This window comes from Chiloscyllium punctatum, chromosome 37, assembly GCF_047496795.1.
Source record: "Chiloscyllium punctatum isolate Juve2018m chromosome 37, sChiPun1.3, whole genome shotgun sequence".
Classification (NCBI taxonomy): domain Eukaryota; kingdom Metazoa; phylum Chordata; class Chondrichthyes; order Orectolobiformes; family Hemiscylliidae; genus Chiloscyllium; species Chiloscyllium punctatum.
The window spans coordinates 3,914,740-3,927,710 of record NC_092775.1 but is presented as its reverse complement, the minus strand read 5'-3'; the positions used below and the strand labels follow the sequence as shown (position 1 = coordinate 3,927,710).

The following is a 12,971-nucleotide window of genomic DNA, read 5'->3' as shown; positions in this document are numbered from 1 at the left end:
CAAGGCAGGCAGCATCAGGAGGGACAGGCAGGAGGCTGGAAGAACACAGCAAGGCAGGCAGCATCAGGAGGGACAGGCAGGAGGCTGAGGGAACACAGCAAGGTAGGCAGCATCAGGAGGGACAGGCAGGAGGCTGGGGGAACACAGCAAGGCAGGCAGCATCAGGAGGGACAGGCAGGAGGCTGAGGGAACACAGCAAGGCAGGCAGCATCAGGAGGGACAGGCAGGAGGCTGGAGGAACACAGCAAGCCAGGCAGCATCAGGAGGGACAGGCAGGAGGCTGGAAGAACACAGCAAGGCAGGCAGCACCAGGAGGGACAGGCAGGAGGCTGAGGGAACACAGCAAGGTAGGCAGCATCAGGAGGGACAGGCAGGAGGCTGGGGGAACACAGCAAGCCAGGCAGCATCAGGAGGGACAGGCAAGAGGCTGGGGGAACACAGCAAGGCAGGCAGCATCAGGAGGGACAGGCAGGAGGCTGGGGGAACACAGCAAGGCAGGGAGCATCAGGAGGGACAGGCAGGAGGCTGGGGGAACACAGCAAGGCAGGGAGCATCAGGAGATGGAGAAGTCAATGTTTCAGGTACAACCCATCTTCGGAACAAGGGTTGAAAAGGATTCCACCCCAAGCATTGACTTCTGCACCTCCTGACGCTGCCTGGCTGGATGTGTTCTTCCAGCCTCCTGCCTGTCTTCTGTGCTAAGGAGGAGGCCTGGAGTGATGAAACTACGAAAGAGTTAACTGCACCAGACAGAAGGAAAGAAGCAAAGGTTGGGCTGATTGGAGATTTCAATAAAGAAAGAGGCATTATTAACGCCAGTTATTGAAAAGATTGAATGGATTCGGTGTTGGACTGGGATGGACAAAGTCAGAAATCAGACAACACCAGGTGAGAGTCCAAAAGGTTTATTTGATAAAAGCGCTCTGAAAGCTTGTGATTTCAGATAAATCTTTTGGACTATAACCTGTTGTTGTGTGACTTCTGACCTTCCTTTGAATGATTAGAGCCAGTGCACAGAAATGGCTGCTCAGGATATGGATTAGTGGTGCTGGAAGAGCACAGCAGTTCAGGCAGCATCCAAGTAGCTTCGAAATCAACGTTTCGGGCAAAAGCCCTTCATCAGGAATAAAGGCAGTGAGCCTGAAGCGTGGAGAGATAAGCTAGAGGAGGGTGGGGGTGGGGAGAAAGTAGCATAGAGTACAATGGGGAGTGGGGGAAGGGATGAAGGTGATAGGTCAAGGAGGAGAGGGTGGAGTGGATAGGTGGAAAAGGAGATAGGCAGGTTGGACAAGTCCAGACAAGTCAAGGGGACAGTTACTGAGCTGGAAGTTTAGAACTAGGGTGAGGTGGGGGAAGGGGAAATGAGGAAACTGTTGAAGTCCACATTGATGCCCTGGGGTTGAAGTGTTCTGAGGCGGAAGATGAGGCGTTCTTCCTCCAGGCGTCTGGTGGTGAGGGAGCGGCGATGAAGGAGGCCCAGGACCTCCTTGTCCTCGGCAGAGTGAGAGGGGGAGTTGAAATGTTGGGCCATGGGGCGGTGTGGTTGATTGGTGCGGGTGTCCCGGAGATGTTCCCTAAAGCGCTCTGCTAGGAGGCGCCCAGTCTCCCCAATATAGAGGAGAATGCATCGGGAGCAACGGATACAATAAATGATATTAGTGGATGTGCAAGTAAAACTTTGATGGATGTGGAAGGCTCCTTTAGGGCCTTGGATAGAGGTGAGGGAGGAGGTGTGGACACAGGTTTTACAGTTCCTGCGGTGGCAGGGGAAAGTGCCAGGATGGGAGGGTGGGTTGTAGGGGGGCGTGGACCTGACCAAGTAGTCACGGAGGGAACGGTCTTTGCGGAAGGCGGAAAGGGGTGGGGAGGGAAATATATCCCTGGTAGTGGGGTCTGTTTGGAGGTGGCGGAAATGTCAGCGGATGATTTGGTTTATGCGAAGGGTTGTAGGGTGGAAGGTGAGCACCAGGGGCGTTCTGTCCTTGTTACGGTTGGAGGGGTGGGGTCTGAGGGCGGAGGAGCGGGATGTGGACGAGATGCGTTGGAGGGCATCTTTAACCACGTGGGAAGGGAAATTGCGGTCTCTAAAGAAGGAGGCCATCTGGTGTGTTCTGTGGTGGAACTGGTCCTCCTGGGAGCAGATCCGGCGGAGGCGGAGGAATTGGAAATACGGGATGGCATTTTTGCAAGAGGTAGGATGGGAAAGAGGTGTAATCCAGGTAGCTGTGGGAGTCGGAAAGCTCAGGATATTGAGCAGCATTGCAAGTCTTTAACTGGAACTAACTGGGGCTGACCCAGGAAGGGATGTGGAATGTGGGGTGTGGGATTGGGGATGTGGGGAGTGCAGTGCAAAAGGAGGTGGGATCATGTGCTGAAGAAGCTAATGCATTGTCAATGTACGTACACAAGCTTGTGTTTCTGATGAGGTTACTAAAGGATGACAAATAAACCAGGAGAGGTTGAGAGGCTGAGGAGAGGGTGGTGGCGATCTGGGAGGATGAGGAGGAGGGATTGTCAGTAGCTGTCCACAGTAACACGTCCACCTTCTCCCCTCAGTCTTCTGCTCGACCTGCAGTCCTGCGGAGAGAGAGAGTTTGAGATGAAGGTGAAAGAGTTTGCAGCTCAGTTAGCTCTTGTTCCATGCCCACCACCAGGATCCATCCAACTGGTAAGGGATCATACAGAAACATGGCATCCTCCGGTGTGTATGTGTGAGGAACTGCGAATTTTATAAAACTCGGGCATTTTGTATTTTATTCATTCGTGGAGTGACCAGGCCAGCATTTATTACCCATTCCTGATAACTCAGAGGATAGTTAGGTATCTACCACAGGGCCTGGAGTCACAAGTAGTGACAGGATCACGAGGCCATCACCTCTCTCTGAATGTGGCTCCAATATGGACTGCCCTGCAGGGGGTGGTGGTGAGCTGCCTTCAGGAATGTAAGGGAGTGACGAATGAGGCCATTCCTGAGGGAATGTCGGGGCCAGGATGGAGGTAAGTGTCGGACATTTCATTCCAAAAAGGCATTCAGGAAGCTGCAATCTGGCTGTTTTGTTGTGACTGAGGGGAGCTGTTTATTTTCTGATGGGTTAACTGAGCTGGACTGATTACTCTTCTCCAGTGATCAGGCGGGACCAGAACTCAGTTCCCTGCTTTTATGTATTTTCCTATTGATGGTGAATAGGACATTCCCCATTCCACACTCCCTCCACCCCCCACCCTCCCCACTCCCCCCTCCCCACTCCCTCCACCCCCCACCCTCCCCACTCCCCCCTCCCCCCTCCCTCCACGCTCCACACTCCCCGCTCCCTCCACCCTCCACACTCCCCACTCCCTTCACCCTCCACTCTCCACACTCCCTGCTCCCTCCACCCTCCACACTCCCCACTCCCTTCACCCTCCACTCTCCACACTCCCTGCTCCCTCCACCCTCCACACTCCCCACTCCCTTCACCCTCCACTCTCCACACTCCCCACTCCCTCCCTACTCCCTCCACCCTCCCCACCCCCTCCACTCTCTGCCCTCCCCACTCCCTCCACCCTCCCCACTCCACACTCCCCATTCCCCACTCCCCATTCCCCACTCCTCACTCCCCACTGCCGCTACCCTCCCCACTCCCTAGTCCCTCCACCCTCCCCACTCCCCACTCCCTCCACCCTCCACCTTCCCCACTCCCTCCACATTCCCCACTCCCCACTCCCTCCAAACTCCCCACTTCCCACTCCCTCCACCCTCCACACTCCCCACTCCCTCCACCCTCCACCTTCTCTACTCCTTCCACCCTCCACCCTTCACACTCCCCACTCCATCCACCCTCCACACGCCCCACTCCCCACTCCCTCCATTCTCCATACTCCCCACTCCCTCCACCCTCCCCACTGTCCACTGCCTCCAGCTTCCACCCTCCACACCCCTTCTACCCTCCCCACTCGCTCCACCCTCCACATTCCCCACTTCCTTCACCCTCCCCAGTCCCTCCACCCTCCGCACTCCCCACTCCCTCCACCCTCCACCCTCCTTCCACACTCCCCACTCCCTCCACCATCAACACTCCCCACTCCCTCCACCATCGACACCCAATAGCAGCGGGGTGTACCATCTACAAGATGCATGGCAGAAATTCACCAAAGATCCTGCTCTGGCACCTTCCTAATCCACGACCATTTTCATCTCGAAGGACAAGGGCAGCTGTTAAATGGGAATACCAACCACTGCAATTTACTCTCCAAACCACTCACCATCCTGGCTTGTAAATATATCGCCATTCCTTCACTGTCACTGTCAAACTCCTGGAATTCCCTCCTTAGGGACATTCGGGGTCTACCTACAGCATATGGACAGCAGCAGTTCAAGAAGGCAGCTCAGCCCCACCTTCTCAAGGGGCAACTCGTGATCGACAATAAATACTGACCCAGCCAGTGATATTATAATCTGTGAAGAAATAATTCAGGCAAAGTGGGCTGCTTTGACCTGAACAGTGTTGAGCTTCTTGAGTGTTGTTGGAGGTGCCCCCATCCAGGGCAAGTGGGGAGTATTCCATCACACTCCTGACTCATGCCTTGTAGATGGTGGGCAGGCTTCTGGGGAGTCTGGAGGTGAGTTACTCACCACAGTACAGTATCACCCACGTTTCAAACATTCGCTTTACGCCAACTCGCTTTTACAAAAGATCTATTTTCAAACCTGTAGTCACTAACCGAAGGAGGATTTTTGCTTTTCCAAAAAAAAGCATTCAGTGAGAGTGGCTTCATCAAGCACCTTCCCTGGGAATTACACTCAACATCTCAGTATCAAGCTTTGAACTGTGTCTGTGAGCGACTGCACTTTATCTTGATCTATTGTATGCATCCATGAGCGAGACGTGTCCTAAGGTATCAGAAAAACCTAAGAGAGCTCGTAAGGGTGTTAAGCTGGACATAATTAAGCGTTTTAATCATGGTCAACAAAATAAAGGCATTATGCGTGCGTTGGACTTGTCTGCGTCCACCATTTGTACTATTTACACTCAGAGAGAAATAATCTTGAAAGCTGCCAGAATTACTGTTGGTTCTGCTATTGGCAAAGCGGTCTCTTTTAGTCGACATCCAAAAATGGATAAAGTGGAAAGTCTATTGCTTGCTTGGATTGATGGGTGTACAAAGCATGGTGTTCCATTATTTTATACTTAAGGAGAGATCAACCAGTCTTTTTAGTAAGCTGAAACAGAAAGCACTGGGTGATGGTGATGGAATTGTTGTGAAAGTGGAATTTAAAGGTAGTCATGGGTGATTTGTTCAGTTTTTTTGAGATGAGCAGCTTCCGAGGTTAAAGGTTACTGGAGAGAGTGCTCGAGCTGATACTGAAGCTGCCAAAAGTTCCCAGAGAACAGAAGGTGGTTATTCATATCAGCAAGTGTTTAACTGTGACAAAACTGGAATTTAATGGAAAAAATTGCCGAGCAAGACATTTATTTTGACAGAAGAAAAGTACACTAAGGGACACAAGGCATTGAAGGACTGGTTTACCCTAATGCCTATTATTATTGCCACTGGTGATGCTGTCCTTAGGCCTCTACTCGTGTACCATACAGAAAATCCAAGGGCAATTAAAGGCTTTGATAAGAATACACTTCCTGTTGTTTTGCATTCACATCCATGGGCGGCACAGTAGCTCAGTGGTTGGGTGGCATGGTGGCTCAGTGGTTTGCACTGCTGCCTCTCCGCACCAGGTTCAATTCCAGCCTCAGGCAACTGACTGTATGGAGTTTGCACAATCCCCCCGTGTCTGCGTGGGTTTCCTCTGGGTGATCTGATTTCCTCCCACAGCCCAAAGATGTGCCGGTCAGGTGAATTGGCCATGCTAAATTGTCTGTAGTGTTAGTTGCATTAGTCAGGGATAAAATGTAGGGGAATGGGTCTGGGTGGGTTACTGTTCAGAGGATCGGTGTGGACTTGTTGGGCCAAAGGGCTTGTTTCCATACTGTAGGGAATCTAATCATCCAAGTAGTTAGAATAGCCAAGTAATTTTTTTTTCTTAGCCCTCTTGTTGAAAAATACTGTAGAGAAAATAACCTTGATAATAGGTGGCTTGTGATTTTCAATATTTGTGCTGCTCATCCACCTGGCATTGCCGAGTGTGGCAGTAACATTCATGTTGCGTTCTAAGCACCAAATACGACGTTGTTGTTGCAACCATGTGACCAAGGCCTCATAACCACAATTAAGGTTTACTATACACAAAATGTGACCCATTTCAGTGTAAGTACCATTGACACACAGGGCAACTCCGAAGCATCTTTGCGAGAGACCTGGGAACAGTACAATAGAAAATTGGTCATTGCCAACCTTGGAGATGTTCTCGATAGGCTAACAGTCTCGATAAGAAACTCTGTCCCGAAGCAGTGAACAATTTTAAAGGCTTTGAATCAACAAAAAATACGGCATCAGCACTTGGGCTGGGGAGGCTGGGTTTGTGGAAGCCGACAAAGATGAAGAGCTGATGTGATTGTAAGAGGAAACAATATGATTCAAAAGCAAAAGCTGTAACAAACAGCCTGAAAGTGAAATCGTGCAGGAAGTGAACATGAAGCACTTGTGTGAGGTTTTGGCTCCATTTGACAGTGCTGCAATGATTGCAGAAACATGTGACTTTAATTTTGAAAGGGCACGTTGGTTTAGGGCAGGTTTGCAGGATGTTTTGAGTGCCTACAAAGACCTGTATGATAGAAAAATGCAAGAGGCAAGCAGTCAAGCATACTGTCTTACTACAAGCCACAGCAGACGACGAACCTTGACCTTCGACATCGAGGCAAGCAGATATAGAGGAAAGTGCAGACATTAGTGACCTGACTGCCCTGATGAGCTATTAATAGATGACCCTCTTCCTCTCTCTCCAACACCCCAGTCTGCTGTGCCTCCCAGCACCCCAGCCTCTGATGGCCATCACTATATGTTAGTATTAGTTTAGGTTTTGTGTGTTATTTGGTTTGATTTTGTGGGTTATTGTTTGGGTCTGGGAACACTCAAAATGTTTTCCCATATAAATTAATGGTAGTTGCTTCTTTGCTTTACACCATTTCAGCTGACGAAAGGTTTCCTACTTTCAGATAGCAGGAGACACCTGTATTCCTAGCCTCTCACCTGCTGTTGAAACAACTGTGTTTATATGTCTGGTCTAATTCAGTTCCTGGTCAGCAGTAACCTCCAGGATGTTGATAGTGGGGGATTCTGGGTCAATTTAATTAGTTGGATTATAAGACCATAGGACATAGGAGCAGATGTAGACCATTCAACCTATCAGGTCCATTGCTATCCAGTAAGATAATGGCTGATCTGACAAACCCTCACTTTTTCCCCAGCCCTTACATGGTGGTATCATAAATCCAAGCTCCAGGCTTCTGGATTATTAGAGAAAGTGAGGACTGCAGATGCTGAAGATCAGAGTCGAGAGTGTGGTGCTAGGAAACCCCATCCTCAGATGCTGCCTAACCTGTTGTACTTTTCCAGCCCCACACTCTCGACCCTGGGTTATTGGTGCAATAACAGGCCCACGGTGCTGTTTGCTATGGGCAGTTACCTGCCTGGCTTGTGGCATTGTTTATGACATGATTGGGAACACATGGAGTCATATGGGCAATGGCATCTTGACCCTTTCACATGGATTCCCTTTCTCTCTCTCTCTCTGCCTCTGCTGCTCTGTCTGACATCGCAGCTCTCCCCCGTGGACAATTTGGGCCATTGTGATCAGTCCAGGAGCTGGGTCCTGGAGGAGATGGTCAAAAAGGCAAGAAAGGAAAGTTTGTGAAATATTTATGGGTTTAGAGCTGCTCTGGGTAGGTTGGTTAGCTCAGCTGGGGTTGGCCAGCTGGACAGTAGAGAAGACGAAGGCCCACTGCCTGGGTTATACCCCTGTAGGGGGTAGCTGAGGTCGCTCAGACTTTGGGGCCAGTCTCCTACCACATGGTGACATTGAGGTCCTGACCCACGTTAGGGTGAGAAAGGGAAAGATGGTGGCTATTTCAGGGCAGAGGTAAATAACGTTTTGGGCAAAAGTCTTTCATCAGGAATAAAGGCAGTGAGCCTGAAGCATGGAGAGATAAGCTAGAGGAGGGAGGGGGTGGGAGTGGTGGCTATTTCAGGTCTCCTCACCCCAGCCAGGATCTCATAAGATCACCAGGGAGCTGGGATCCTCCATGCTGACCTTGGAGTGGGGACAATGATGGGAGCCCAGGCTGGCTCGCTATACTGCCTGGTGACCTCTGTCCGGGAGGTGTGTGATCGATTCCTTTAGAAAATAACTGACTGACAACTGACTTTTGTCCTTGTTTTCTCTCTCCCCCTGCCCCGGCTCCTCGTGGTGCTCAGTGCTTTGAGTTGGGACCCCTCAGTATAGTCCTCTCACCTCCTGAAGATATTGACAGTCCAGTTATTGACATCGGCCTTCACATCCCATTCCTTTGCTTCAAATCAGAGACTGTACTGCAGGTAATTACAGAGAGCACAAGCATGAAAGAGAGAGAGAGAGAGCGAGAGCGAGAGCGAGAGACAGTGGGTATGTGTGGAGTCAGTGTGTGTGTGAGAGTGTGAGTGCAAGAGGGTGAATGTGTGAGTGCGTGAGAGAGAGAGTGTGTGTGTGTGTGTGTGAGTGAGAGAGGATGAGTGTGTGAGTGTTATGACATGGGGTAAACCCTCCTGCTTAATTTAAAACAGCAACACAAAAGAGATTTATCCCGTGCAGTAATCTATGAAAATTTGAGAGGCCAAAAACTATTTAAAGTAAAAATTAACAACTTTATTTCTTAAGGTATAACAGAATAATTAGCTAACAGTTATTTACAGCTCCTTCCTCTAACCTATCTTTCACCATTCTCTTCTACCATACTAATCCGTTAAAACCCCCCGATATAAGATTTACCAAAACATCAAGTTTTCAAAACCAGCCAGATGTCGAATCTTCTCTTCCTTGGTCGTCTTTTCTTCTTCGGAATTTCTATTCCACAGATCACTAATCAATAAAGAGAGCTGTTCTCCGGGCAGTCTGCAGATGCTGGTGGCTTGGCAGTTCTCCTTCAATTATTCAGGTTTTCCCAGTCTTATATCCCCAAAGCATCGGATTGTGTCATTGACTTTTAAGATTGTCAATATACTCAATTCAAACTTGATTGGAGTTTGGTATTTTTGGGCTATAATTTAAACTGATTGGTCGAATTTGAGTTTGTTTTTGTAATCTCCAGGCAACCCAGCTAATCCAGCTGTTCGACCAAGTGTTAGATTGTTACCTTATTCAGAACACTTGGTGCTGTGTCAGGTCGTTCTGCTAGTGTTTAACTCTCTTAAAGGTACACTCACATCTTCATAACCCCTCTCTTCATAATGAAAAGATGGCTTCACTTTTGTTTCCTATTATTTGAACACATTACTCTAACATACAGATAACTTTAATCTAAGTTCACCTTAACTTCTTCCCATATAAAAATATATATGCAGATAGCATTAAATAAAGACAGATCTCATCTAAACTTTATCAGTTAAGTCCGCGATAATGCATATGTGATTACATTCTTACGACCCGCAACATGTATGATTTTTAAATTAAAAGTCTGTAGCATAAGATTCCAACAAAATAGTCTCATATTCTTGTCTTTAAAGCATTCTAAGAATGTAAATGGATTGTGATCTGTGTACACAATCATCTCTGACACGTTGTTCGTGACATACACATTAAAATGTTGTAAGGCCAGGACCAAACCCAATAGTTCCTTTTCGATTGTGGAGCATTTTCTCTGGTGGATGGTGATCTTCTTCGAAAAGTAACCAACTGGCAGTTCAATCCCATCCTTATCTTCCTGTAGGAATACCGCTCCAACTCCAATGTCACTAGCATCGATGGTGACTTTAAAAGGCTTTGAAAAGTTTGGTGTAGATAAAGCTGGTTTGGTGGTTAATATTGGCTTTCAAATGGGCGAATGCCTCCTGGCATGGTTCTGTTCAACGAAACTTTGTGTTCTTCTTCAGCAAATCGATTAACGGTGTCACTACATTGCTTAGGTTTGGAACAAACTTTCAATAGAATCCACTGAGTCCTAAGAATCGAAGCACCTCTTTCTTCGAGGTTGGTTGTGGAAATTCCTCGATGGCCTTCGTCTTTGCATTCCGTGGGGATCATCCTTCCGTGACTGATGTTATGTTCCAAAAAAATCATCTCTGCTTTCGCAAATTCAGTTTTATTTAAATTTATCACCAGTTTTGTTTCTCGTAGTCATTCAAAGAGCTTTGCCAACTGTATCATGTGATCTTTCCAGGACTTATTAAAGATCACTACATCATCCAAACAGACTGCACAGTTTGTTCGCCCAGCCGCACCTCTGTTCATGAATCTTTGGAGTGTGGCGGGTGCATTCTTCATTCCAAAGGGCATCACTTTAAACGGATATAGCCCATTTGGGGTTACAAATGCAGACATTTTTTCGCAGTCTCTGATAAAAGTACCTGCCAATAACCACACATTAAGTCCAACTTGGTGATGTAACTGGCCTTTCTGACTTTTTCGATACAGTCCTCCAATCTAGGAATTGGATATGAGTCTGATTTTGTAACGGCGTTGACCTTTCGATAATCTGCGCAGAATCGTTGAGTCCCACCCGGTTTGGGAACTAAGATGATCGGGAAACTCCACTCACTCTGGCTTGGTTTGATGATGTTCTCATCTAGCATGGCCTCCACTCTATTTGGACCTGTCTGGCTTTGAAAGGATTAAGCCAATAGGGATGTTGTTTTATCGGAACAGTATTCCCTATGTTTACTTTATGTACAAATGCATTAGTCCTCCCCATCTGATTCTTACATATGTCCTTATACTACAGTAACAAATCTTTCAACTGTGTTCTATGCTCCTGAGACAGATAGTTTCCTAACCTATCCCACTCCTTAAGGACTTCTTCATTTTTAATCTATTTTGAGGCACATCAAAATCCACATCATCTGCATTTGAATCCTCACCCTGCAGGGCAATGACTAACACCTGTTTCTCCAATTCTTTCTCTCTAGTACAATACAGTTTCAACATGTTCACATGACACACTCAATACCTTTTTTTCTATCTGGCATCTTTACTAGTTAGTTCAGCTGACTCAACTTCTTCTCAATTTGATAGGGACCATTAAACCTGCCTTTGAAGGGATCTCCTATCACTGGTAACAGTACTAACATGCCATCCCCTTGGGAAAACGATCAAGTCTCAGAGTTTTTATCTGCCACCTGCTTCATTCTATACTGTGCCCTCTTTAAGTGCTGTTTAGCTAACTCATCTACTCAATTTCGTCTCTCCCTCACCTCTGATACATAATCTAAGTGTGAAATCTCCGACTTTGGTCCTATCAATTTTTCTTTAATTAATTTTAAAGAGCCTCTCACTTCATGCCTGAATATTAACTCAAAGGGAGTGAATAGAGTAGATTCGTTTGGGGCATCTCTAATGGCAAACAATACAAATGGGATACCTTTATCCTAATTATTCCAGTAATCCTGACAGCAATCCTGAGCTTTCAACATGGTCTTCAGGGTCTGAGGCCACCTTTCTAAAGCTCCCTGGGATTCAGGATGGTACACACTGGTTTTAAAGTACTGTATACCTAAGCTATCCATAACCTCCTTAAACAGCCTAGCAGTAAAATTTGACCCTTGGTCAGACTGAATCTCTCTGGGTAGTCCACGCCGTGTGAAGAAAGCTACTAACTCCTCTCCTACCCTTTTTTTGCCTTGATACTCCATAATGGAATTGCCTCCGGAAATCTGGGAGACACATCCATTATGGTTAACAAGTACTGGTTCCCACTTTCAGTTTTCAGGAGGAGACCTACACTCAATTATAACCCGTGTGAAAGGTTCTTCAGATGCAGGAATTGGCAACAAAGGGGCTGGTTTTATTACTTCCTGTGGCTTACCTTCCATTTGGCATGTATGACACGTACGGCAAAAGTTAACCACATCCTTGTGAATTCCAGGCCAATAAAAATGTTCTTGTACCTTAGCCTGAGTTTTTCGTACCCTTAGGTGACCTCCTCCAGGAGGTTCATGAGCTACCCGTAACACCTGTCTGTCTGTTACCGACAACACAATCTGGTGCACTTCGGCCCATTTCTCCTCTCACTAACTTGCCGTGGTCTCCATTTCAGTCGTAGGATTCCATCTTTCAAATAATAACCCTCTGGAATATTCTCTGCCTTCTTTTTGGAGTACCCATCCACATATATATATTTTAATTGCCTTGTCTTGCTGTTCCGAGTCCCCTAACCTTTCAGGACCAAACCCTTCTGTCTGACCCTCTGCCTGTTCAGGTTTTTCCTGCACCATTACATCAAACAGGGTGTCCACTAACTGAACCTCAACCCCTTCATCTTTCTCTTTACTTTTCACTTCATGCTGTGACTCTGGGATCTGGTTACAACACAGTCTGGGAAAATACCAGGATACTTCTGTTTTAACTGCTCCGTTTCTTGGTCTTCCTTGGGCTTCTCCACAACAAGGGGTGTCACTCCCAACTTAAATCCTGCCAAATCATTCCCAAGAACAAACTGAATTCCTGGAACTGACACTCTGTCAATCACTCCCACTGTAACTTCCCCAGTCGTGAGTTGGCACTCCAACCTGATCTTACATGGGGGAATACTAAATTTCTGTCCATCTATCCTACAAATTGTCATACCCTTGGGAAAGAGATCAGAAAAGGTGCGTATTCCTTCATCCCTTACTCTTAGTGACTGGTTAGATCCTGTATCTCTCAAAATTATAGCTTCTTGTCCTTCCTGCCCTGTTCTTTCTGAGTAACCTTTACCCACAGAGGTGAATCCTTTGGAGTGATCATGTACTAACTCCATACCCAGCCCCTACCCAGGCTGTGCACTCTCCTGCAGCTCCTTGGCTCTTCTTGGGGTCTCCTTTACCAACTTCACTAATGCCACTGGCTTAGCTTCTGGAACATAGAACATAGA

At 47.4% G+C, this 12,971-nt stretch overlaps 1 protein-coding gene across 2 annotated transcripts in view; it reads left to right on the top strand.

The window, feature by feature from the left end:
• Positions 1-12,971, top strand: part of LOC140462813 (DENN domain-containing protein 3-like) — a 152,304-nt gene that overhangs the window by 62,818 nt on the left and 76,515 nt on the right. For both annotated transcript variants that reach the window (XM_072556138.1, XM_072556141.1), the window contains exons 6-7: positions 2,557-2,668; positions 8,347-8,466. In XM_072556138.1, the coding sequence (XP_072412239.1) occupies positions 2,557-2,668; positions 8,347-8,466 (232 nt within the window). The remainder of the gene's footprint in view (positions 1-2,556; positions 2,669-8,346; positions 8,467-12,971) is intronic.